This window comes from Gorilla gorilla, chromosome 2 (genome assembly GCF_029281585.2).
Source record: "Gorilla gorilla gorilla isolate KB3781 chromosome 2, NHGRI_mGorGor1-v2.1_pri, whole genome shotgun sequence".
NCBI classification, from domain to species: domain Eukaryota; kingdom Metazoa; phylum Chordata; class Mammalia; order Primates; family Hominidae; genus Gorilla; species Gorilla gorilla.
This window is the reverse complement of record NC_086017.1, coordinates 68,581,531-68,608,423: the sequence shown is the minus strand read 5'-3', so window position 1 is coordinate 68,608,423 and position 26,893 is coordinate 68,581,531. Positions and strand designations below refer to the sequence as shown.

The window sequence follows — 26,893 nt, the reverse complement described above, 5'->3', positions numbered from 1 at the left end:
TTTTTAGGAGACTGTCAGTTTGCTCACTCCTGGATCCTTGGTGCCCTGTGCAAGTTCCAGCATATATTAGATTCTCTATGTTCTCATTAGAAAGGAGAAGAGAAGGAATAAAGGGAGGAAAGGAGGTTAGGAAATACTCTTTAACTCGTCCTTTTTTTTATTACAAGCGTGGGGGAAAAAAGTAGAGCAATTCATTGAAATCTGACTTTCAATTTTCCCCCCATTCCAATTTTTTTGGTATATTTGGTATATTTCTAAAATTTAATTATGAGAGTATTGAACTTTGACCCATACATTTTGGCAGTTAAAGAGTTATAGATCACCTTATGCCGTGGCTCTTAAACTTTATTCATAAGCAGTAACAACTTTTGTTTCAAGTGAAATCTCATATGGATTCCTCATGTATGGAAGAGATAAAAGCTCTGCTCTGGCTAAAGTGGGGGTTAGGATCTCAGAATCCTGCCCTGGGGCTCTGATGAACCAGTTAAAAACACTGATGTGGTCCAACCCCTCAATTTGCCTAAAGAGGTAAATGACTTGACCAAGATCAAATGCCCAGTCAGAGCCCTAGCTGGGATTAGGGCCCAGGCTTCCCCCACATCAGTGCCCTTTCTATAGAACCATTTCACTGAGGTGTGAATGTGGTGCCTGAGGACTCATTCACAGGGAAAGGTATCGCCCACCTTTGGACTTCTAGGATATAAACAATAATAGCTATGTATTTAATGTTCCTGTGTTCTGGGCCTACATGTGCACTTGAATTCTCACAATAGCCTAGTGAGGTGTGGATGCTATTATTATCCCATCTTCCACATGGTTACATTGGGACTTAGGGCAGTGCAGTGATGTGCTGAGCCATCATACCTCTATCAGAGATGGAGAGGCCAAGATGCATTTCTGCAGCTGGAGGAATTACTGCATTTTAACAGCAGGGAAATATACTCTGCCTGATACATAATTCTAGAAAACTTGCCCCAGGCCATACAAAAGTAAATGCATGAGTTATATCTGGCCCTTGAGTCAGAGGTTCCTGTCCCTACTTTATTCAGTAGGAGTTTGTGTCACAGCCAGTTTCTGCTCAGCCAGAATGTCTCAAGTGCATGAATGCCACCTTCACGTGAACAGCCCGGTTTCCAGCACAGCCGGCCAGCAGGAAGAGCACTGCATTCGGATCTCTGACATCCCACTGGATGGGAAATGATCAGCTCTTCACAGCTCCTCCTGGGCTATAACACACTTGCTGAATATCAATTACTATCGGACATAGTGCCCTTAACACTTACTAAAATGTGTTTTCCTGGAACTTGTGTGAAATGTAAAAATGGGAAGTTAAGATTTCAGAACTTATTTGAGAAAACTACTAAAATGACCTTTTGAAAATGAACCATACTTTGCTCAAAGAATAGTTGTCAATTTGTTTTTGACATTTGTTCCTTTACAGTTATGACCCTTAAATTATTCATGCTTACCAGCTCCAAAATGGAATAATAACAACCTCTGTCTTCAGGCCTGTAGCCCTGTCTTGCAGTTTACATAGATTTTGAGTAAGAAAGGCATTTCAGATGCAAAGGAGACTTTTCCCAAAAGAGCAATATTGGTAATATGAAAATAATAAGCCAGCATTAATAAAGCACCGTTGTGTACCCGGCACTGTTTGGAATTTTTCTGTGCATTACCTCATACCTCCTCCCAACACTGCTTAGTGTGGGGTTATATTATGTTCCCAATTTACAGATGAGGTAAGGGGCTAGCCTGGGTCACAGATCCTGAGTGTGCATCAGGACACTGACCCAGACCTGTCTGACCAGGGTGTCCACACCCTTAAATCCCACACTGTAGTGTGACCACAGAATCCCTATTTAGGTGGATAAGAACCACATGACTGAAATATCCACTGCAATTTTTTTAATTTAGGAAGTTGTATTTTCTTGAAGCTTTCTGGATAAAATAGTGTTTGCCTTGGTACTCTTCTTAGACCCATAGCACCCCACCTCAACTCTCAGATTATAAAATGATTCCTGGTATTTCTAACATTCCTTTAATGCAGAGACCCCGCCCCTTCCCCTGTGCGTAGGGTGATATTTTCTCTCACATAGCTCTCAGGGTCCTGGGGGAGTCTTCTCTGCAGGAAGTGATTACAGAGGGGGGAAATCAGTGCCTCGCTAGTATCAAGAGGTGCCTTCTTTTCAGGGCCACTAGAAGTGAACTCTCCAGTACAGCGAAACACATTGCAAGTGTCTGAGGCTCTTTCTCCTATTCCAGAACCACCCCACCTACCTATCCACCACGTGCAACCCAGAAGGCTGGTCCCAGCTTTCCTTGCTGGAATTGGGATGCATTTTCCCATAGCTCAACGTTGATACCTTGCTTAAAATCAGGCTCCTAAGAGATTATGGGCTCTGTTGGCTTCAGAGCTCAGTACCTTGGAGAGGTGCCTTCCTTCCCGTGTAACAAAGTACGTTTAGAGTTGTAAACCACAGGGTTACAACTGCACATCTGAATCAGTGCATATTTGTAAGTAGAGACTACCTGGAAATAATGAAATTGTAATAATTCCTAATTAATGATCCAAGTTCTTCAACATGCTCACTAAAATGGCATTTTCCAAGTAAAATGTAGCCACCAGTTTTTACAAAAGGGGTAATGTACCTATTGCCCAAATGACACCTGAAATGTAATAATGCAATGTTATTTACCTTTCAAAAACAATATAGCCCTCTAATTGGAGGAAAGTAGCATTTTATTGTTTTCATTCCATTGTTGGTTATTTATCTTTCTCCCATTTGAGGGCACATGTTTGCTGAGAACTGAAATTCAGCAGTTCACAGTGGACTTTCTCAGACTTCAGTGTGAGTTAATTTTGCCCTACTGTGAGATATGTTGGTGGTAGAGTTTGCAAGCACCCAGTACTCAGCAGAATCTTATCTAAAATGTCATCTTCATTGATCCTAAGGCTGACTGCTCCAAATGGTGATCCCTCACTGTTGAATTGCTTAAACAATAGTGTATTAGTATGCACATAAAAATACAGTCAATCAGTTCTCAAGATCTATAGGAGAGAAAATACATTAACTTTAAAAAAAATGTAGACGGCAGTGTCAGAAAATCGAAAATCAAGTTCAATGTCTTGATTCAGAGATTTTAAATCTGATAAACTAGTGCCACATCATTTATTTTCAAGCTTGAAGAGACATCTTGGGTGTGTAGGTTTTCTATTATCTACAGTTAAAATGCATTAAATATAGATAATTAAACATTTATGTTAATTGACTTTCAGAAGGTGAACTGGAGGGATTATTTACCCGAGCTGATCTACCCAGAGAAGGGCAGCCCGTATTGCTGCATTTGGTCTGGCTCCATTGGTTTTTCTTATGTTATTGCTGTTAACCAATTTCAGAGTGGATGAGGCTGAAAGTTTGTAAATAGATTATTATCTGAAAGGTAATTTTATTTCACTAGAAATGGCTTTATTGTGTGTAGAAGAGAAAAAAAATGTAATTTGGACCCCTATCCAGATGCTCTTAGTCTAGTAGCAGAAAATGGTTTTATTTGTTAATTTGTCCTTCTAGAGTTTCTGTAGCCAATCTTTAAATAGAGCAATTTAGCATTTTGAGGAAAAACAAACTCAGCTCTATCCAAGAATATAATTGAAAATTACCACATACCCATCCACGATAATTACCTTTCAAAACATTTCCCAATGCTTGACATCATAGTGGTAATTGCGTAATGATATTATAATTTCATTACGTAGGGATTATAATGGCAAAATGATGTAAGTTGGAGGCTTTGAAAATTAAGTTACAATGAAAACAAAACCTTTTATGTAAGCTTGAAGCACTTACTTCAACATAAAATTATACATAATCTCACCCAATTTTTGTATGAATGTCATTGTTGGTAGTTTTAAAATTCATCCATTTGAAGCTTTGGTACTAAAAAAACCAAAAAACCTATCTTAGCCCCCATGGTTATAATGCGTGAGGGTCCCATTCTATAGTGATATGTATTGGAACTAATGCATTTATATCGCAGTTATTGCTCCAATTTGTATGCATTATGTAGCAAAACCTCTACTAATGAATTGGATCTACCTCGATCCCTTTGCAAATGGGTGATAAAGACCCATGGCCATTACAATGGTTGTTTTCATCTTGAAAGATTCCCAACTGGTTGTAAATATATTTTGTTTTCTCATTTAATAGCACCAGCTTAAAAATGTATCTTTTTTGCAAACATAGGCACAGAATACACTGAATAATTATATAGCATGTAACTCTTACGTGCCAGAGGTCTGAGTTCCCCATGATGTGCTGATGGAGTAAGACAGAATCCAATGGCAGGTCCCTGAGAGTTTCACTTATAATGATTTACCTCAGGGATATGTGATTTAAACATTACATCTGATGGAAAAAATTAGTTTTACTTTTGGAAACATACACAATTTTTGGTATAAGAACTGTTTTTTTATTTAAAGATGAATTTATCCTAATGTTCTATATAAAACTAATTGGGGGTCTTTCTATTTCTTTCAAATCCACTATGTTTTGGGGTTGTAAAAAAAATCAAACAGATTGAGTTTTCGGGTAGGGAATAAGGTATAAACGTACATAACCCTTTTTGTGTCTGGCTCACATATCCTGTTTTCCATGATGATGGTGATAACATTTACTGAGTACTTACTGTGTACATGTGCTGAGTGTTATTTAGTCCTCATAGGAACAATGACAGGTACTGTTATTATCTGTACTTTACATATGAGGAAGCTGGGGCTCAGAGCAGTGAATTTCCCAATATCCCACAGCTGTGATATGGTAGAAATGGGATTTGGACCTGAGTCTGTCTGACTCCATTGTCTAAACATCATCCTTCCTGCCTCTATGAAGCCTTTTCTTCACACTTTAAGCGACATCAGTACTTCCATCCTGAGTTACTAAGAAAGTTATAGCCTATAGTTCATGATTTATTATATTATCATCCCTAATAGTAACTATCATTTATTAAACAACTACTATGTGTGCTGTGTTATGCATATTACCAGTGTCTAATTTAATCTTCCTCAAAACCCTACCAAATAGGCATTGTTATTCCCATTTTGTAAGCAAGGAAACCAAGGTCCGATGAGGTGAAATGATCTGTAGCCAGCTTTCAGGCGGTAAGAAGCCGAGCTTCCATTCGCCCCCAGTGTATTGGATTCTAGAGCCCTTGAGTGCGCTTAGCCACCCAGCAGTAGAGCCTTCCAGTTTAACTCCTCGTTAATCTTTAGTAGCTGCTTTTGCTTCATGTGTTTGTGTCACATTCACAACTAGACTATGCCCAGCTCAATCACATAGAAGATACTAATTGATAAACTAACTTTATTCATTTCTCTCAAGTAGTCCAAACTTTAAAGGCATAATGGATTGAATATCTGAAAGTAGAGGATGTACATACTCTCCTTTGATGTGAAAAAGTGATCTAAAGGGGGTCATTTTCAATATGGAATGACCATTTGAGGAATACTCTCAAGGATAGAGGCAGGGCCCTGGGGACTCTGAAGACAACAGAAGAAGATAAAGGAAACGCAGCCTGCCTTCTCTGAGTTCCTGTTCTTAATTAGAAACTGTGCAGGGTGGTCAGGTCAGCTACCATTATTAATGTGGTTGTTAGCAAAGTCCTTTCATACTTCAAAGATATAAACTGCTGCAGCCCAGAGTCACAGAAGCTCATCAAAAGCACTACAGGGATCACTGGATCTGGTCCCCTGTTCTAAGCAGAGTTCATCTACAAAATTCTGCACAAATCGTTGCCCCACTCTCTGCTTCACCCTTTCCAGAGTACATGTTTCATTTGCTGGTCAGCTCTAATGCTTAGAAAATTCTTCCTTGTGCTAAGCCTCCCCAAAAAAATGGCTCCTCTTAGCTTCCACCTGTTGATCCTATGGCTTCCTCCTGGAACCCCAGATTTTCTTAACTTCTCACTCCTATGCCACCCTTCATATGCTTGAATCCAGAAGGGCTGCTGTCACCTCATCAAGCTTTCTCTTTTCTGGAGTTAACAAGCCCATTTCCTTTGGACTTATTGAACTGTTTGCCTCTGCCCTCCCCCAGGGACTCTCTCATCTTTAACAATATTTTTGAACTATGAGAAATCAGATTTCTTTGTTTCCAAACCTGACTTATTAAAATGTAGGACACTTTTAAATTTTTTATTAGTCTTTTCTATGTCTAAATTCCTTCAATGTAATAGCTCCCAATTAAACATGTTACACCACTCTTTTAGCATAATCAAGGTCCGACTGAATAGACTGGTACAAAGTACTCTGACTGCTAGAAAGAACACTGAACTCTTACTCTGGAAACTGAGAGTCTGTCCCCAGCTCTGCCTCTAACTCACCAACAAACCTCAGATGAGCTGTTCAACTTTGTGAACCCTGGTTTCCTCATCTATAAAATGGGCATGATAATTCCTGCCTATTCCACAGGGTCATGAGGGCCAACTGAACTACTACATGAGAAAGAACTTTCTAAACCATCAAGGGCTCTACCAATGAGGTATTAGCAACCAAGGCAGATGTAATCATTCCTCAGTTGAACTCCACTTTTAAAGACTGCTAGCACTGCACTCAACTCACAAGAATCAGCGGATTTCACATTTCACCTGTTTCTCTGCACAGTCCATTAGAATAGGGATTGTTTCTTGTCATCATGTCCTGAACACCTAACTCAGTATCCGGCTCATGGAAGGATCACACTAAATGTGTTTTTGGATGGTTAGGAGAAAAGTGGGCAGAGGAGTGGCTGTGGTACGGTTTTAAACCCCCACTTCACCATGTAGGCACCACTCCCTTGGACTTAACTCCAGTTTGTCAATGTCCTGACAATGTTCCGGCACCAGCTTGGTCTGATTTTATTTACACCTTCAACAAACATTCCATTTTTATTGAACCTCTATTATGAGTGAGCCCTGCACCATACCCACCATCCAAACTCTTCTGAAGCTCACCCTGGTGAGCACATAGCCCAAAGCTTCAGGGTTGGGTTGGGTTAGGGGTTTGGTTTTGGTTTGGTTTCGGTCTTTAATAGCCTGTGCTATTGAAGAGAGAGGAGTGTTGTCTTATTACCTCTTTCTACCTGAGCCTACTCTCTGATCTTCTCTGGCTGGGAAGGTCTTGACCTCTCAGTTCCCGAACTCATTACATGAACTTTCAGAAGTACTCAGAATGCACTCACTTTTGAATACAAAAGTACTTAGCACAACACTGAGCACATAAAAGGTGCTCAGGAAACATCTTTGTAGAACAGTTGTTTTTTTTTTTTTTTCATTTCATGCCATTTGTTGGAAGCCAGCAGGCCTCGATAATGACTTAGACAGTTGTCCTCTTTGTCCAATCCATCTAAATGGCTGTCACGAGAGAAAACATCAAGCCATGTTCGTATCCCCAAAACACTGAGCAGACTTCCCCCCACCACTAATAAAACTACAAATCACCTGACATTTTTTTTCTGTGTATATTGTCTGTTCTATGTATCTTATAGTTCTATTATTTTAATTCATATTTGTTTGGTAGCCTTTTTAGGATGATTGAATGCGGATCAAGTTTTCTATTTTATTAGTTAGTTTGCACTGTTTTGCATTTTGTACAGCTCTGGCCTATGAAGAAGTTTAGAACTGTGACAATTAGTTTTGGATCCTGGCAAGTTTCCTAATCCTAATAAGCATAACTCTTAAGTCTTTTGGCCCTCTCCCTTTCTTCCTTCCCCTCCCGCCAGTTCTCCACACTCAGTTTTTCTTGTCCTTTGTCATGAAGTTGGTCCTTCTGGTCACTGGTGTTTCTTCTCCACCTGGCACCACATGTTTAGAGTCTCACCACTTCCACAGTGCTCCTTCCTTCCGGCCTAAACCTTCTACCTGCATAAAGAAAATCCCCCAGGAGAGATGTGATTCCTGCTTCGTTGCCCTTGTTTAGGGCTTCCGGGCCAAGCCAACAGCTAATGTGTCTGTGGTTCCCCTTCCCCACAGGTGAAGAAGACCTCAGTGTGGAAGAGGACGAGGAAGTACTGACTTTGTTGTATGACCCTTGTCTGAACTGTTACTTTGACCCCCAAACAGGGAAATACTATGAGTTGGTATAATGCCTCCTTCCGGGGCAGAGAGCAGGCACTCCCAGCTGGAGCAGAATAGCAGTTCAGGGTCGCTTAAGGAGTCACCACAACTTATGTGTTGGGTGACCACAAAGTCAACAGTAACTGAGAGAAATGAATTCATTTTGTAAATAATGTTCAGCGTTAAGAATACCTATATTCCTTTTGTAGATGAGTATGATTTTGAAACTGAAGAAATTAATACAGAGGCAAGATTTTAGGAGTTTGAATTGGTTCTTGTTTGTTCTCATTCTACATATAATTTTGTTTATTTCAGATAATTTTATGTAAACAAATTAAGAGTTATTCATTCAAATTTTTTGCAGTGTTAATCTGTAAATGATGGCTTGATGTACAGAAAATGTATTTTTGTTTAAAAGATGCCTGGGTACCTTTTATTTTATGACATTTGTATTAAAAATAAAGTATGATGGTAAGAAGAGTAGCTTTTAAACTGCTTCTTTTCGTTCACCCCACTTTCTTTTCCGGAATATTCCTATATGATACTTTCCTTCTCTTCGGCTCTTAGAAAAAGAAACATTGTGAACTGGTCAGACTTTATGATCACATTTTATTGGCACTGGACCCACTATTTCCATTTCATTATTGTTCATCCAGAGTTTGCTGGAGATCACAACATTGTTCGTCACTTAAGCTGCTTAGCACTGTATTTTTCTTTTAAAAAAAAAATCTTGGGAGGCCGAGGTGGGTGAATCACGAGGTCAGGAGATCGAGACCATCCTGGCTAACACAGTGAAACCCCATCTCTACTAAAAATACAAAAAATTAGCCGGGCGTGGTGGAGGGCGCCTGTAGTCCCAGCTACTCAGGAGGCTGAGGCAGGAGAATGGCGGGAACCCAGGAGTCAGAGCTTGCAGTGAGCCAAGATCGCCCCACTGTACTCCAGCCTGGGCAACAGAGCGAGACTCTGTCTCAAAAAAAAAAAAAAAAAAATTTGCCAATTATCTCTGAATTCTAATAATAGATTCATCTAGATCTATATAGAAATAACCTCTTTGAAATCCCCCCACTGCCACACACACACACTCATCACCACTCCTGTGACCTGCCTGGGCCTGAAGAAATCCCAGAGGCTTTCTTTGGTTTTTCAGTTGATGTCCGTCTAACTCTGCTTGCCGGATCACAAGGAGAAAGTCTGTGCTTCTGCATTCGGTAGACAGCCTTGAATTGTGTGCCAACTATATTAATATTGAGCTCAAGGAAGTACTTATTATATTAGCTGGCATATTTTGTTATTTAATAAAGATTTTTTAATAAAGAAGAGTACCATTGGAAATGAAAATTTATTGGTGTACAGTTGGATTTAATGGTGGTACTATAATTTCATTTAATATTGCTTGATAGAGGAAGTAAGAGCTTTTTTTACAGGAGTAGATTTGGACTCCTGTTCCAAGTATCATACATTATTTAGAACCATATTTCTGTTTGATAAGCTTTTAATCCTGTTGTTCACAAAGTATGCCTTTGTTATAAATTTCTCTTCAAGATCTTCATACTTAACAAAATGAAAATGAATAAATTAAGCTTTCCAAAGCATGCAAAATGATAAAAGAGTTGGGTTTGTTGATTATGACCTTAAAGATTGTAATAGGGCTGGGAAGGCCTTGTTTCTGCTTTAAATAGTCTCAGGACCATATATAAGGGACATATGACATAAATAAGAGAGTCAATTAAAATTTTTATTGGTGAAGACTTGTAGTTATAAATATCAAAAACAACATGAGCTAGATGAAGAAAAAGAAATTAGGATACAGGAATGCCTCAAATGCCCCAAAACAGAATGCTGTAAGGCTATAAGGCCTCTGAATAGATTTGGGCTGGGACCTAGAGGACTGTAGTGAACTCTGTTGGGATTCTTAAATTGCAAGCAACAGACACCCTTGATCCCAGAATTCAAACACTTGCTGAAAAATCAAGCTCTGGGAGGCACAGACATCAGAGCAGCCCCAGAGATCCCTATAGCAGCAACCAACAGTTTCTCATGATGATGGCCACCAAATTGACAGCACCACTTTTTTCTGCCTCAGGTCTCTGCTCAAGGAGCAAGAGGATGGTAGGATTAACTCATCAGTTATCCCCAGGACCACATGGAATGGGAATGAGATACTCCCTGAAGGAGAAGAGGGCACTGTTAAGAAAATGGGGAGGGGTGTCAGACAGGCAAAAACCACAGATGTCTATCCTGGCAGTCTAGAAGCATTGGCTCTGCCGCTCATCTCTAATTGATTTTGCCATCTCTTCTCTCTTCTCTCTTTTCTCTTCTCTCTTCTCATACATTTCTCAGCTACTCAGTCCACCTGCCAGAGCACCCAGCCACTCCAGTGCCCACATACCCAACCATGCAGAAATGTTAACTCCCAATGTCAATTCAAAAATCCCAGAATTGGGATTCCAGTTCACCAGTTTGTTTGTTCCAGGGGCCACCAGGACCCTCTTCTATGGATGAAGGAGGAAAGCAATTAAGGAGTCCCTGTGATCTGAGTAGACATTCTAAAGGTGTCTACCACAAGGTCTTATTATCCCCTTTTTATAGCTTCATTTCTGTTGAGATTTCTACAGAAGAGTTGAAAAACAAAAATAGATGTGCTTCCCAGTGCCAATTTTAAATTAAATTGGTACCGCCAGTTTACTTGGAAATTCATTAACTAGGCTATACATGTTCACTGGTTATCAAATTTCATTGCATATTAGAATCTTCTGGAAAGTTAATAAAAATACCGATGCCCAGGTTCTACACCCAGAGAGTCTAACTTGCTTAGTTTCAGGTGTAGCCTGGGCATTGAAAATTTTTAAAACCTCCCCAGCCATGCCAATATGCAGTCAGGGTTGAGACCGTTGCTATAGATTAGATCTGACATGAAGAGAAGGCAGGAGCTTTGCCTAATGGCATATGCACCTGTGAGGAAGAGCCTGTATTATTAGTTTTCATTTTAAGACTTTAATTTCTACTTTTCTAATCAAGTGTGTACCAAACATTTTTATCCAAAATGATTGCAAATGGAGACTAAAAAAAATAGATTGATTCAATGTAGAAGTACATCTTAAGATAATTTGGTATCAGTTTGGGGACTGATTCAAACAGTTCCTTGTTTCATATAATCGGGATGCAACTTACGAGTGACTTTTAAGTCATCAATCTCAAAATTATCATGTAATTACAGAGGCTGGTTAGTGGGAATTATGGGAAAACAACTGTCAGCAATAATGGCATCAGATCAATGATTTAGTTTCTCTGGTAATTATAAGTTCTTGCTATCTCCAATTAATTTAACTTTTATTAAAAGAAAATACTGATATATGCATAATACATAGACACTTTTGCCAAAAAAATCTTGCCCTATTTCCTTGATTTTTATATTAGTTTCATTTAAATCAGTCGTTTCAATAACATCTTGATCCTTCTTGAGGTGCAAACTGTGTTTAATAAGAACAATGTAGTCACAGAATATACAACCTGAAGCACAATTAATTGAAAGAATTAATTTAAAAATTATCCCATGGTTTTAATTAAAGATCTTGCTTCTGGAAGTTTCTGAGCTGTTCTTTTTTAAAAACTGTGGAATGACATCAAGTACACTATCAAAACTTGGTTTGTTCCAGGTTACACCCTGTGACTGTCAAACTTCAATCAAAATGGCCAGAATAATGAAAATTAAGAATCACCTTCCTCAAAGACCTAGAACCAGAAATACCATTTGACCCAGCAATCCCATTACTGGGTATATACCCAAAGGAATATAAATCATTCTACTACAAGGATACATGCACACATATGTTCATTGCAGCACTATTCACAATAGCAAAGACATGGAATCAACCCAAATGCCCATCAATGGTAGACTGGACAAAGAAATCGTGGTACATATACACCATGGAATACTATGTAGCCATAAAAAGGAAGGAGATCATGCCCTTTGCAGGGACATTGATGGAGCTGGAAGCCATTATCCTCGGCAAACTAATGCAGGAACAGAAAACTAAACATGCATGTTCTAACTTGTAAGTGGGAGCTGAACAATGAGAACACATGGACACAGGGAAGAGAACAGCACACACTGGGGCCTGTTGGGGGTGGGGTGAGGGGAGGGAGAGCATCAGGAAGAATAGCCAATGCATGCTGGGCTTAATAACCTAGGTGATGGGTTGATAGGTACAGCAAACCACCATGGCATACGTTTACCTACATAACAAACCCGCACATCCTGTACATGTACCCCGGAACTTAAAAATTAAAAAAAAAGAATTGCCTGTTCACCTGTTCACATATGGTTTTATCATAGGATTTCTATTTCATACATCATTCATTTTGCATTCCAGAAAAGTTAGTCATAAAGAGAATTCTTGTCAAGCAAATTCTCTTTTCTCTTTTTCTCCATTATACTAGTTAAGATAAAATCGTCTAATTGGGCCTAGAAAGGACAATCAAGATCATTTCTTTAAATGCTCTGATTTTACAATTGAGAAAAGTGAGATTCAGATTGAGAAGTCCTGTCAAGGTGGGAATTGAGAAGAGAATGCAAATGACAGATGGAGACGGACATCACAAACCCCGAACAGAGGTCACCTGAGGACACTGGCACCCTTTCAGGAGTCTGGGATTTCTGGTTCTCACTGAGCATTTCCATTTCTTTTGCTCCATGCACACTCTTTTTTCCCTCAGTTGTCAGCCTTTACACCTCAAGGATCAGAGTTTCCCAAAATGTTTTCCAAGAAACAGAACTTCCACTAAATGTTAATAAATGCGGTGGGAGTGGGGAAGAGGTCCATTGTCAAACCAAGGTGGAAAATACTGGACTAGTGGAAATTGTCATTTGTCTTTACTGGAGAAGTTCTCAGTGGCTTTAATAGACTAACATGCACAGGTAATCTCCAGTGGGTGAGTGACACTTCTCCAATTAGTCTACAGAACTCTTTTTCTGTAGAACATCTCAAGGGTTTTATCCACTCACATCCTTTGAGAAATGCTGCTGTAGATCACTCCTCCAGAGCTGGGAGCCCTGACTTCCACCAGAACTCAAGAAATGTGTCCCCCATCCTCAGTTTGTTTGTTTGTTTGCTTGCTTGCTTGTTTGGTTAGTTGGGTGGGTGGGTGGGTGTGTGTCTGTGTGTGTGTGTGTGTGAGAGAGATTTGGTGGTGGGGTGGGGGGTGGTTAGTGGAATTTTGTGTGTTTCTTTGCTTTTTGTTTTTTGCTTTGCCCAGATATTTCACACACTCCTGACCAGGCTGTAACAAGATGATTTTTTAGACCCACTTTTCATCCAAAACAAGGTATGCTGAAGCCTGAACATTTCTTAAGTCTGAGGTTTGGTCTCTTGCAGAAATTTTCTTTCTCATATTTTAAATTATACAAACTTATAACTATAAGTAATATGGTTAACTTATAAAAAAGGATAAATCTAAATGAAAGTTCATTCATCGTGAATATTGGAGTCTTACATCTTAATGAATATTTTGGTTCTGGTTTGCGTGGTTTTAATATAATTTAGAATCACATTAAGTCAAAATAATTTGACTTATAAGAATTAAATGACCAATAAACGTGGACGACAGATAACACTAATTTTTACTGCTGACATATTCTTCTGCAGTTAATCACATGTAATTCTGTGAGGCATTACGAAAGTGATGTGTAGGAAATAGTATTGATTGGTTTTCATCAGCCCAACTTATCATTGTCAATGTTTATGCTGAACCTGGCAAGATTTAAGCATATAAACTTGCTCCTAATGGTAATAAGTACCGTCAATATTTTAACAGGTGGATCAGGAGAAATTAGCTCTAATGTGCTGTAGTGGATACTTCCAAAGCCATGGGAGTGAGGTGGTCTTGAGACCGTAAAAACTGAGATAAGCAAAATTATATGAGAGTATTTGGCTTAAGAATTCCAGGAGGGAAAAACTCTCTTTATTTATTCTGATAGTATGCCAGTCTGAAGTATAACTTTTATTAATGATGGAGTTTTAGTAATCTATAAATAAATCATGAGATTAATAATGGGATTAGAATCATCCCCAGTTTTGCTTTATGGCTTCATAAACCAAAGATTATCTCAAAGAAAATCAATCAAAATTTCACCATTTGTTTTTTCCACTAATTGCAAAAATGATTCAGACATTTCAGACCCTGAAAACTTACAAACCTTTTAGCCAACTCAGTTGAAGAGAGCTTCCTTTTTCCTTTAAAACTTTTTTGGCCAAAGAAATTGATATTACTAGCATCTTCTTGTGGGTTAATCTTAGTAAGCATAGTATATTTTTCCCCCCAATACTTGTGTTTTCTTTGACTTTTGATATCTATGTAGTTCTAAAATTCATCTCAGTACCTAGGTCTGGACAGTATACTTATAATATCTTTTCAATTCACCTGTTTCAAGAGATTTTAATCTTCTCAGGTCAGGTACTTCTCAAGAACATCACCATTATCAAGAGATATTTGATTTAAGGTAAAAAAAATGGTGGCGCCATTTTTTAGCTAAGCATAAGAATCTATGAGTGTTACAAAGTCCAGATAAATAGTAAGTCCAGAGATTCCTGTTATAATCGGCTGTGGTCAGCAAATACATTATCACTGGTAATGTTTATAGCCTTAATTTATAAGGGACATCACTGTTTGCATTTTTAATACATTTTTGATCACCTTTTCCATGTTTTGCTAGTTGTTGCTTTCAATCTAATATAGTGGCTGTCAGCATTGACTGCACATTGCATTATCTGGGGACTCTAAGATATGCTGTTGCCTGGGTCCCATTCATGGAGATTCCTACCTCCTCTGGCCTGAGCTGTGGCCTGGGCATCATGATGTATAAAAGCTCCCCCAAGTGATCCTAATGTGTGCCAAGGCTGAGACCCTCTGGCTTAACCTATTCTCATTTCTTGTCTTTATTGCTCTTCTTCACTTCCTGTGGTGCCAGAATGAGCAGTTTGGGAATTCCCAAAGGCACATGGTAGCAGTGACATTTGAGAGTTTCAATCAACAGACTAACTAACCATCACTTGATGGATTTCATCTGTGGGCAATCCAATAATGTTCTGACAACTTGCTTTAACCCCATGTGGTTGATGATCACTAGAATGGAAAACATGACCTATTTTGTTTTGTTTGGCTTTCTTCACTCTGTCTTGTACACATTTTGAGCAAAACTCATTTTCCTTCCCAGGTGTCAGATTATATGCTATGTGAACATAGCTAGGTTTCAGCTTCCAAATTAACAAAGGGAGAAAGGTTTATTAAGTGACCACGTGAAAATGATGGAAGCCACTGGTTTAGACTATTAAAATTAGTATGTGTGTGTCTGTGTGTATGTGTTTTATTACTAGGATCCACCAGTTTACAAAACCTTTGTGACTTAGCATTATTAAGTTAAATATTATTAGGAGGTTTTGGAGTCTTTCCATTTATAGTAGCCCCTGGTGAGTCAGGTCTCTTTTTTCCCACATAAAGATGCCATCTATTTCAATCTGAGCAAAGGTGTAGATCTGTGGCTTTCAATTTCCCATTATCTGTAGCGTTCTTCTAAATACGAGATGATGGAAGAGCACTAGGAATTTAAAATCTTGCTTCAATAACTCCCCTCAAAGTTGTAAGCCTTTTGTAAAGTCTGTTTTGTACACAGCCTTGAATGGTAAGTGCTTTGGGCTGTGAAGGAACTGAAACAGTGGATGCACAGTGAGGTGACATGGTGCAGAAAAGAGAGGGCAAGAGAGGAGAGGGAAAGGAAGAATGGAGGCCAAGAGACAGGAAGGCAATCACCAAGTTAGAGGGAACTTGGGGACCATAGGCACCTGCCCAGGGAGCTTTGCAGAGCAGAAATGGGATGACATCCATTTGTGAAGTGAGACTGAGTTTGTTTTTTTTCTAAAACCTTAAAGGATGATTTAATCCCAGAAAGCTGGAGAGCTTGGAGACATCCAAGATGCTGACAAATGGACCACCGAAGAAAAAGCACTTAGCACATGGTAAGCACTCAGTAAATGTTCACTGGTGTGATTATTATTTAAGCCTAGGCCTGTCAGACCAAGGACTTTCAGGTTTGGAACTCTGGTGATAAACAATGACTATAGCATCATTCCTGAAAGTATATATGGGCACATACATACTGTGTTAGTGCATTCTCACACTGCTTTAAACAACTACCTGAAACTTGGTAATTCATGAATAAAAGAAGTTTAATTAACTCACCGTTCTGCAGGCTGTACAGGAAGCATGGCTGAGAGGCCTCATGAAACTTATGGCAGAAGGCAAAAGGGAAGCCACCATGTCTCACCATGGCAGAGCAGGAGAGAGAGAGAGAGTGAAGGTGGATGTGCTACACACTTTTAAACAACCAGATATTCTGAGAATTCACTCACTATCATGAGAACAGCATAGGGGAAATCTGCCCCATGACCAATCACCTCCCACCAGGTTCCTCCCAACACGGGCTTACAGTTCAACATGAGATTTGGGTGGGGACACAGCAAAACCGTATCACATGCTTTAATATATTAAAGTTAGAGCTTCATATTTTACCCTATTATAAGACTAAGCTAAAACAAATGTTTTATTAATACTCTGAAAAAAATGGGACCATCAGTTTCATGCAATAAGTCGTAAAGAAAACTAACAATTTCCTGAGAATTTGGAGAAATAGGGGCAACCCTGATTATAGATTAACACCTGGGGTCATGTAGTTAGAAAATAGATACTCCAGAAACTCTTTGAAGCTGTATTTATTTAGTATTTGTAATACTTCGGGTCTGACCCATATGATTAAAATAATTGACTCCACTATAAATGTTCAGAATCCTACTCCTGAGTAAAATAATAAAAATCCAAGACCAAATCAACAGCGTCTTTTTAAAACAAGGTTTTCAGAAATGATCAATTCTGGGCCAAGCAGCTCATGTATGTTAAAGGGGGTTTTTTACTTTTATTCTTCATGGTATGGTGTAGGATTATTCCAAATCACCTCATCTTTATCTGTTCATACATTTTTTCCCTCAGAGTATATGACGAATGTTTGAAATAAGGTATATTTGTTTAAACAGAGTCTGTAATCAAGTTTTTTTTTTTATTATACTTTAAGTTTTAGGGTACATGTGCAGTCTTGCCCTATCACCCAGGCTGGAGTGCAGTGGCGCAATCTTGGCTCACTGCAACCTCTGCCTCCTGCGTGCAAGTGATTCTCCTGCCTCAGCCTCCCGAGTAGCTGGGACTACAGGCATGCGCCACCACGCCCAGCTATTTTTTGTATTTTTAGTTGACACGGGGTTTCACCATGTTAGCCAGGCTGGTCTCAAACACCTGACCTCAGGCAATCCACCTGCCTCGGCCTCCCAAAGTGTTGGAATTACAGGCGTGAGCCACCACGCCCGGCCTATAATCAAGATTTTATACAATTTCAGACTGGCTCTCTTCCCCGTAGACAAAATTAATGAGGTTTTTCTAAGGATTGGATAAGATTATGTTAAGAAATTATAGAAATAATCCTCTTCAGCTTTGCATTTATTTTCTACTCGGAAGGTCAGCCATCCCCTACAAATGTTTCTCTCCAAATGTCTATCCTGAGCTTAATCACAAGTTATAGATATAGAACATTTCACCAAAGACATACCAGTGTCTTCAAAACCATGGTTTTCCATCTCTTTCTGAGGTATTTTCTGCCTTTGGCAAGAAAATAGAGAAGAGGAGGGAAATTTACAATTCCTTTGAGTAACTGTTTTTGCCACGGCTTTCGTGCCACGTGGGGTGTTACAAACCCATTAGAGTGAGAAGCAGTTTTTCTCCTTACTCTCTTAATTCTCCTACTAATTCTAGCACCATTCGGTTTTATTTCCATTTTCAATACTGAGCTGGAAAAAGAACTGTACATGTCAGCTTCTAAAATAGTGTGCACTATAAATTTATCATAATGCTTTCTGAAAGTTATAATTTCATCCACATGAAATGATAAAGGTCAGTGAAAGCATCTCTTGATTCATCCTGGACCACTCGAGGTTCAGGTTGTCACTCTGCCACCTGATCACATTCTATAAACAATATCTACAACTTTATCATAACAAGTACTACTTAGGTTTCTATGCAAAGCTCAGTAGTTTTTAAAAATGCATTTTGTGTTATTCCTGTGGCATTTCTACTGAGCTGAATTTGACAAATACCATCAGTTTCTATATCAATGAGAAATTGTCCTCTTTTTTTAATTGACCTAACGAGTCATTAGGGTAGGCCTTGGACCGTGACTCTGCTGAATGCTTTATTCTGCCCTGGAAATTGTAATCTTACCACTGAGTTGAAATGACTCTCTTGATGATTGTCCTCATCATCTTTATTGTCAGCACAACCATTTATTGAGCTCTCACTGTACTCCCAAGCATCGCAATGAACTGTATGTGCATGTTTTCTCATTTAATCCTCACAACTGTAAGTGTTCATCTACTTTACAAATTAAGAAACTGAGGCACAAACAGGCTCAGGAATTGTCCTGAGTGGTGATGCAGGAATCTATCAGACCTAGCTGATGTCAAACCTCATGACTTAACTGTTGGTGGCACTATTGACCAACAATGGCTCTATTGATGGCTAAAGTCCAAATTGCTTATTAATAGATGGAGCATTAATCATGGCGCCTTTCTTCCTGCTTAGTTGTTAGCTCCATGGTTGCAGCTTGAAAAATATTTTGTTCTGTTTATCTGCTGTACCGCATACTTAAAAAGAATCTATATTTTTTAAAAGCCCTTGAGAATTTACCTTCACATATACCTAAATACATTTCAAGGTTATTGATATTTTTGCATATTAGCAGCATTCTTCTTATTACCTATGAATTTAATGAAAGGAAAACATTAGACGTGGCATGCAGGTATTATTTCAGAAATTTATTTCTTTTGCACATAGCATCCTTTCACTCTTCCCATTCCCCTGGTGTTTTTATAGTAACCTAGCATCCTGAGCTACCACCTTTTTGCTGGCACTAAAGGATCATTTATAATCAGCCCTCCACTTGTTCTGAAATGTGCCCTACAATTCATAACACAACAGACAGTGTGTAAGTTTAACAGGACTCGAAGCATTTCTTATCTTGAGTTAAACTCACATGTTCAGAGGAGTGAAAATATCAAGAATTGTGGTGTTGTAGGATTCAGCTTTCAGCTTCACAACTAATAAAAAGAACAGTTTTCTGGAATCTTGGGAGTCAGCCTAATCCTCTTTCCATCCTTCACTTTCCCCTACTGCATACACAGTGAAGACTACAACTGATAAGGGATACAGCCACATCCACGAAAGGAAAGTTTCAGAAAATTATCTTTGCTAAGATTAGTGTAATTTTTTTCTCCGGAAAATCCTCTAGCTTTTTCATCTACGGAACAGGATATGACAAGGCTTTTCTGTTGTTGTTGCATTTAATAAACAAATAAGCTCTGTACTTAGGGCCTGTCATGGCAGAGGCAAAAGAGCCATTTGAGCTGGACCTCTTGACCACAGAGGCATCCGTATTTTCTCCAAGCAGAGTTAGACACACACTCACAGGGATACCCAACATCCCCTAGCAGAGAAAATGGTTGTCATTCACCTTTCAATTTGTGTTATCACTGAACCACACTGCTTACCATGTATGATGAATTACTTTTAAAAAAAAATTCTGTAGTTGTATTATGAATAGCCCAATTACATGTGTTTGTCATTTGGGGAGGCTAAAATAATTTTTCAAATGTAAACATTCAAAATTCACCAAACCAGCTTCATTCATAGTCTTTCTCCAGCCATAGTCACCCCTACCTCAACGGATGGCAAATGCATCTGATTGCTGAGATAGGAAACTTGGAAAGACGCTTTGATTCCTCCTTTTATCTCATGTCCCACTTTCAAATGGTCAGGAGATCCTACTGGTTTTACTCTCAGTATAGTCAGAATCCGATGCCTTTTCTCCTCCACCCCCCGGCCTTTATCACCTGGGACCACTACCACCATCATTTCTTATTGTCTCATTGAACAGCCTACTAACTCATCTGCCTGCTTCTACCACTGCCTGCAATCTATTTTCTTGTTTAACTTTTAATTGACAGATAATAATTCTACATATTTACGAAGTACAATGTGATGTTTTGATATATGCATACATGATGGAATGATTAATCAAGTTAATTAACATATTCATTATCTCCCATACAGTACTTACCAATTTTTGTGGTGAAAACATTTAAAATCTACTCTGAGCAATTTTGAAATATACATTACATTAGCTATAGACATCATGCTATGCAACAGATCTCAAAAGCTTATTTCTTCTGTTTAATCCTCAACACAGCAGCCAGAGTGAGCCTTAAAATGACAGCATATTGTGTCACCTACTGAAAACCTTGCAGAGGATTTCAACTTTCTTTTTTTTTTTTTTTTTTATTTTTTGGAGACAGGTTTTGTTCTCGTTGCCCAGGCTGGAATGCAATGGTGTGATCTCAGTTCACCACAACCTCTGCCTCCTGGGTTCAAGTGATTCTCCTGCCTCAGCCTCCCAAGTAGCTGGGATTACAGGTGCGCACCATCATGCCCTGCTAATTTTGTATTTTTAGTAGAGACAGGGTTTCTCCGTGTTGGTCATGCTGGTCTCGAACTCCTGACCTCAGGCAATTCACCCTCCTCGGCCTCCCAAAGTGCTAGGAATTACAGGCATGAGCCACGGATCCCAGCCTCTACTTTGAATAATAGCAGACTAATTTGGTATAGACCAGGCCTTGCATTGGGAACAACTAAAAAGCTTATACAAATAAATACAAATAAAGCCAGAATTAAAAATAAAAGCCATATGAATTAGAAAGACACAACACTGTCATTATTTGCAGATGACATTATTGCATTCATAGAAAACCCAAGAAAATCTACAGATAAATTACTAAAATTAACAAACTTATCTAGTGTCTTAAAACAACTCTTTTATCTACACATAAATTAATAAAAGTTATAAGAATTTGTTAATGTTGTTGGATAAAAGTCATTATATAAAAATCAATTGTTTTACTGTATACAAGACACAAAATATTAATAAAATTTAAAGTATACAATTTATAGATGCATCAAAGAACATCAAATACCTAGAAATAAATCTAATAAAAATCTAATTAATTTTAAAAGTACAAGTTTTCTGTGCACAAAATTATGAAACATTTATTGATACGAATTAAAATATTGTATTAGCTGTCCATTGCTGCATAACACATTACCCTAAAACAACTTAGTTGCTTAAAATAAGAGTAAACAGGTCAGAAATTCAGGAGTGCTCTAACTGAGTGGTTCTGGCTTGGGGTCTCTCATGAGGTTGCAGTCAAGATTTTTTGGTCCAGACTGCAGCCATCTGAAGGTTTTACTTGAGCTGGGAGATGGGCCTCTCCATATGACTGAGTGACTGTGAAACATTGTGGTTGGCTTCCTTCAGAGAAATGATCCAAGAAGCCACAAAGGGAGCTGCAATACCTTTTATGACCTAGCCCCAGAAGTCACACATCATCATCATCCATACTTGATTGGTCACACAGACCAGCTCTGAGTCAATGTGGTAGAGACTGCACCAAATTTACACAGGGTGTAAATTTCAGGAGGCTAGGGCTGTTGAGAGATGTCTTGGAAAGAGGCTACAACAAAGACCTAGTAATTGAAAGGATGTTGCATGTTCATAGATGAGAAGAATCAATATTATTAAAATGTCAGTTCTCTCCAATATGGTGTGTAGAGTTCATGCATTTACCAAAGCTCTGGCATATGATTTCCTCCACAATCAGAAGCCTAAAACGAATGGAACTCTGACATTCATTCATTTATGTTTTTAAGTTACTGACTTAATTCTGTGCTAGCTCAGCACAGAATAATCAACTGACCCAATCTGTGCCTGCCTTCCATTTCATCCTAAGGCTATGTCCAATTTCCTCATTAACCCAAATAATATCTGAAAGAATATCTTCTCTTGCAGCCATGTGAAGTTTTTATAAATCACGTAAAGGTCTGAATAACACAAAGAAACATCAAAATTCTTTAGTCTTTGGCATAAATCCCATGGAACAACCAACTTTCAGGAATCTATTCATTTAGCCAGCTATTTCTCTAATATGAGGACTTGAATCTTCTTCCAATTTCCTCCCCAATGGGACAGCCAAAGGTATTTTCCTATGCAAAACTTTCAAGGCAGTCCCATTACATTATTACATTATTTAATTATAATAACATGTTACTTTAGACTTAGCCCACTTACCAGAATAATCAGTGGTCCTTACAGTTTAATCTCACTTTCTACTTTCTGTTTATGCAGCACATGCTCACCAAAATGCAATACCATGCTATGGTCGCTCATTCTGTCCACAAAGATTGCAGCTTTCTATGCACTCTAACTGCATTCTGCCACCTGCACCCTGTGGCCCACTTGAAATGAAGTTTGACTACATGACCTGCTTCTTTAGCCAATAAAATGTGAGCAGAAGTGATGCGTGTCACTTCCAGGTGACAGATTTAAGAACTGGCATACTTTGCCACTTGATTTTTTTCCACTCTACATAGCAACTGTAATGTTCAAGATGCTGGCTTCTCCATCAGCCTGGGTCCCAGAACGGGGAAAACAAAGTGGCCCTGGGAAAAAGATGAAAGCACAACTTTTCTATCAAGCCCAATAGATTCAAGTCAAGAGAGAGCAACGCACGTCTTGAAAAGAACTGAGTGGGCTGGGCGCGGTGACTCACGCTTGTAATCTCAGCACTTTGGGAGGCCGAGGCGGGTGGATCACCTGAGGTCAGGAGTTTGAGACCAGCCTGACCAACATGGTGAAACCCCGTCTCTACTGAAAAAATACAAAAATTAGCTTGGCATGGTGGCATGCGCCTGTAGTCCCAGCTACTCGGGAGGCTGAGGCAGGAGAATGGCGTGAACCCAGGAGGCGGAGCTTCCAGTGAGCTGAGATTGCGCCACTGCACTCCAGCCTGGGCAACAGAGCGAGACTCCGTCTCAAAAAAAAAGAAAAGAAAAGAACTGAGTGTAACTGTGGGCACATGAAGCTGATCAGAATTAAATAGATAAGAAGCCAATTAAGTTTTTGAGAGAGTTGTATAGCCAGAGAAATCAGGAGCCTGGACTAGAAATATGTACAACTGTTCAAAATTTAAAGCTACCCTGGGCCCTCCTCCCCCTTTCCCCAGGCAGGAGGCAGGCTGAGAAAGCTGTTCTTCCCCCAAGGAGGACACATTCTTCAATGCTCACTTTAGATGTGGGCAAGGAAAGGTAAAGGAAAATTCGCAGAAGAAAGAACCAAATGGACTGAGGAGCAACAGAATGAGAACACTGTAGGATAGCACTTCCTGGCCCCCTATGGGAGGTGGAGCCAAGTCATCTCTTCTAATGGCGTGAGTGGAAGTGATGGGTCCTTCTCATCTTTTCTGATGGTGTGAGTGGAAGTGATGGGTCGTTCTCATCTCTTCTGATGGTGTGAGTGGAAGGGATGGGTCGCTCTCATCTCTTCTGATGGCGTGAGTGGAAGGGATGGGTCGCTCTCATCTCTTCTGATGGCGTGAGTGGAAGGGATGGGTCGCTCTCATCTCTTCTGATGGCATGAGTGGAAGGGATGGGTCGCTCTCATCTCTTCTGATGGCGCGAGTGGAAGTAATGGGTCATTCTCGTCTCTTCTGATGGTGTGAGTGGAAGTGATGGGTCCTTCTCATCTCTTCTGATGGCGTGAGTGGAAGTGATGGGTCGTTCTTGTCTCTTCTGATGGTGTCAGTGGAAGTATTGGGTTGTTCTCATCTCTTCTGATGGTGTGAGTGCAAGTGATGGGTCCTTCTCATCTCTTCTGATGGTGTGAGTGGAAGGGATGGGTCACTTTCATCTATTCTGATGGTGTGAGTGGAAGGGATGGGTCGCTTTCATCTATTCTGATGGTGTGAGTGGAAGGGATGGGTTGCTTTCCTGCTGAGTGTGTTTCTTACTTTCCAGTGAGAGGTCCTGCAGAGCACTTTATTCCCTCTGGCTTAGAGACCTTTATCATTCTGCCAGACTGGATCCTTGAGAGCCTATGATAAGTAGAGTGCCCCTGCCAGCCCATGACAGCATGCTGTGTGGACAAGAAACAAACTTTCATTGTATTGAGCTTAGATTTGAGGGTCGTATGCTTCTGCATTACCTACTTATCACTGATACACCATTGGAGCAAAAAATCCCATCTATGAAGAAACTCCAATGATTTACCCTATATAGTTCTTTCTCTGAATATGTCGTATGCCTTACCTAGTGAATCCTGGGGCTAAAATGGTATTGAAATGATCAGATCCAATCCTGAGCCCCTAGTCTTATGAACTAGGCCTCCTCTAACAGGCAGTCCTAAGCTTCCATCATTCCCAGACAGTGGCCCAAGATGAAAGAAGACTTCTCTTTCCCAGCTTAGCTTGAATCACAAAGCAATCCATTTGTTTTGGCCAAGGGGATGTGCTACTCTTTTAACTCAGGGTCCCAGGCTTTAGGGTGCACGCCATGGAAAAGAACTCACTTGTAACTGTTGCACCTTGAGTTCTTCTTGTTCCAAAAAGCTCCAGAAAGAAGCTCAGCCCCAAAAAAATAAAAACCAGATGGATCCAGAGATGCCTGAGTTGAAGATGAACTTTGGTGCACTCTCCTCATTACCATACTAAAAATCCAGTCCAGAGAGGAGTTTATTTGCCATTTTCTACACATGCAATGTATGAAGAAGCACGATGGGTGACTGCACCTGTGTTGCCTTTACTCCACCTCCACACACAATGACTCAGCCAACCAGCTCAACAAAAGCCCTGTTTCACCTTTCTTTGTGGAGGCACTGCTTTGGGGAACTATCGTGGGTGTCCTTACTTCTTGCAAGTAATAAAATCCCCTTGCTAAATCCTCCTTGGTCGTGGTCATGGGACTGACACCTGTCAGGTGATTGAACCACCCGTCGTGTTGGTTACAGTCAGAGTGTTACTGACCCAGTGACTAGTCACTGTGATAGCGAGGAGGTGGGACATGATCCATTGCCAGCAGAAGCAGGGGGAAAGGGTGCTGGGAAAAACCAAACCATAGCCACAACAACTGGCAACCCAAAAACAGTCCAAAGAGCTCCACTGCAGATCACTCCTTACCTTCTTTACTTCCCAAGGACACCAGGATAGTATGGGCTGTGGCCAGAGCTCTCCACTGATGACAGCTCACAGAAGCTGAGAGGATGGAGATACAAGGAAGTTAATGACTCTCAAAACAGCTAAGGAAGTTTCACTGATCTGCCTTCCTTGCACATAAAGGACACGGTAGAAAGAAAAGTCTGTCTTTGTGTCTGATAAAAATATAGATAACTTTGTTTCAAACTTGAAGTGATAATTCTTGAAGGCAATTATTGGGACTTCGAAGAATGCTGCTACATACCAAGCTATTATTGCCATAATTGTCATTAATATCAACATAACCCAAATGTTTACTGGTTCGGTGGTCCCCTCCAAAGTAATAATAGCAGAACCTCTGCTCCCCTACCTCCATCAAAGTGTTGCTCAGCTCTTTCTGGGACTCCCCTGGCAATGCTCCACTCATCTGTTTGTTGGCTGCTTCCTGGGGCTGACTTCCAGATCCCAACTGCTGCTGTGTTGGGGACCAGCCTCAACACCACCTGTAGGGTACCCGTAGTCCGGTGGCGACAAAGGATTGAGAAGAGACAGGTTAAGAGTTCATAAAGGTGGGAGCCAGGGGGCCAGTTGCAAAATGGAGGCTGCAAAAGGCACCGAGCTCTGGTCTCCACGCTATATATTCAGTACAATCACTTAGATCTAAGAAGCAGATGTTCCGGGCGAAACAGTGAAAGGGTGGCAGTGCGTCATAGGCGTAATCTGTAGCAAGAGTGATTTAAACGAATCTCCTTTGTGCTCAAACAGCATATCTTTAACTTATCGGAGAGTAGCTAGTGGGAGCGGGCTTAACAAGGAGCCTACACGTCTGTCCACATTCCAATGCTTCAAAGGAGTGCCTTTCTCCTTGAACACTGTTTACAGATAAGAGAGCGGGTCTCGCGCTAAGCATGGGAACATGAGGGCAATTAGGAGGCTTTCCTCCTCAGAGACCTCTTGTGGCTTTCCACAACTTATTGTCCCATATTTCTATGGCCAGTTTATACAGGCACCCCACAAGCCCTTTTCCCACAAGCCCTTTTCCCAACACTGCTGCTCCCAAGATTTTAGTCACCTTGCACATCTCTTCCCCATGGTGATTTTCCAGTTTGCCTTCACCACCTTTGTGGTGTTAGAGGCCTCCCATCCTCCAGCCAGCCCCAGCAGGGAAAAGGAAGAACCTGCTTGACCCCCACAAACCAACTTGAGAATTCCCCAGGCCCCTCCACAGCATGGAGCACCCTCCTTTCAAAGGGATTAAACCTCAGCATCCTGGAATGAAGGATTTGTATCTATGTTACTTCCCCAAGAACAGAGACCAGCGAATGAATGTTTGTCCTCTATCCACGTGAGACAGGCTAGCACAACAAAAAATGTGCACCTAAGGCACCTACCTCTTCTGTCAGAATTCACGGGCATATTTTTAACCATGGTTGTCCTTTCCCATAAAAAAACATTTTTTATTAAACCCTATGCCACTCACTCAGTCACCTTAAATATAATGAAAACAGTGGTCATTGAATATGCCACATGCCAGGCATTACTTGCATTATTTAATCCTCTTACTAGCCCTAAGGGGAAGGTTACTACTTACACCCCACCTGACAAAGGCAAAAACTTGGTACCAGAAAGAGAATGGG

At 40.1% G+C, this 26,893-nt stretch overlaps 1 protein-coding gene and 1 long non-coding RNA gene across 8 annotated transcripts in view; one reads left to right on the top strand and one right to left on the bottom strand.

Moving 5' to 3' along the window:
- The window catches only part of CFAP20DC (CFAP20 domain containing), a 325,501-nt gene that overhangs the window by 291,976 nt on the left and 6,632 nt on the right, over window positions 1-26,893 (top strand). For 5 of the 7 annotated variants that reach the window (XM_055383235.2, XM_055383236.2, XM_063703877.1 and 2 more), the window contains one exon: window positions 1,053-1,641. In XM_055383235.2, the coding sequence (XP_055239210.2) occupies window positions 1,053-1,201 (149 nt within the window). In that variant the 3' untranslated portion in view covers window positions 1,202-1,641. Of the gene's footprint in view, window positions 1-1,052; window positions 1,642-8,001; window positions 8,564-16,013; window positions 16,101-26,893 lie in introns of those variants that run through there. The other 2 variants (XR_004069913.3, XM_031009863.3) reach the window with 2 other exon arrangements.
- LOC129532663 (uncharacterized) lies at window positions 20,909-26,034 on the bottom strand. Its single transcript, XR_008678501.2, has 3 exons — window positions 25,627-26,034; window positions 25,242-25,316; window positions 20,909-24,202 (listed from the first exon to the last, which is right to left on the bottom strand). It is a non-coding gene; the product is annotated as an uncharacterized lncRNA (long non-coding RNA).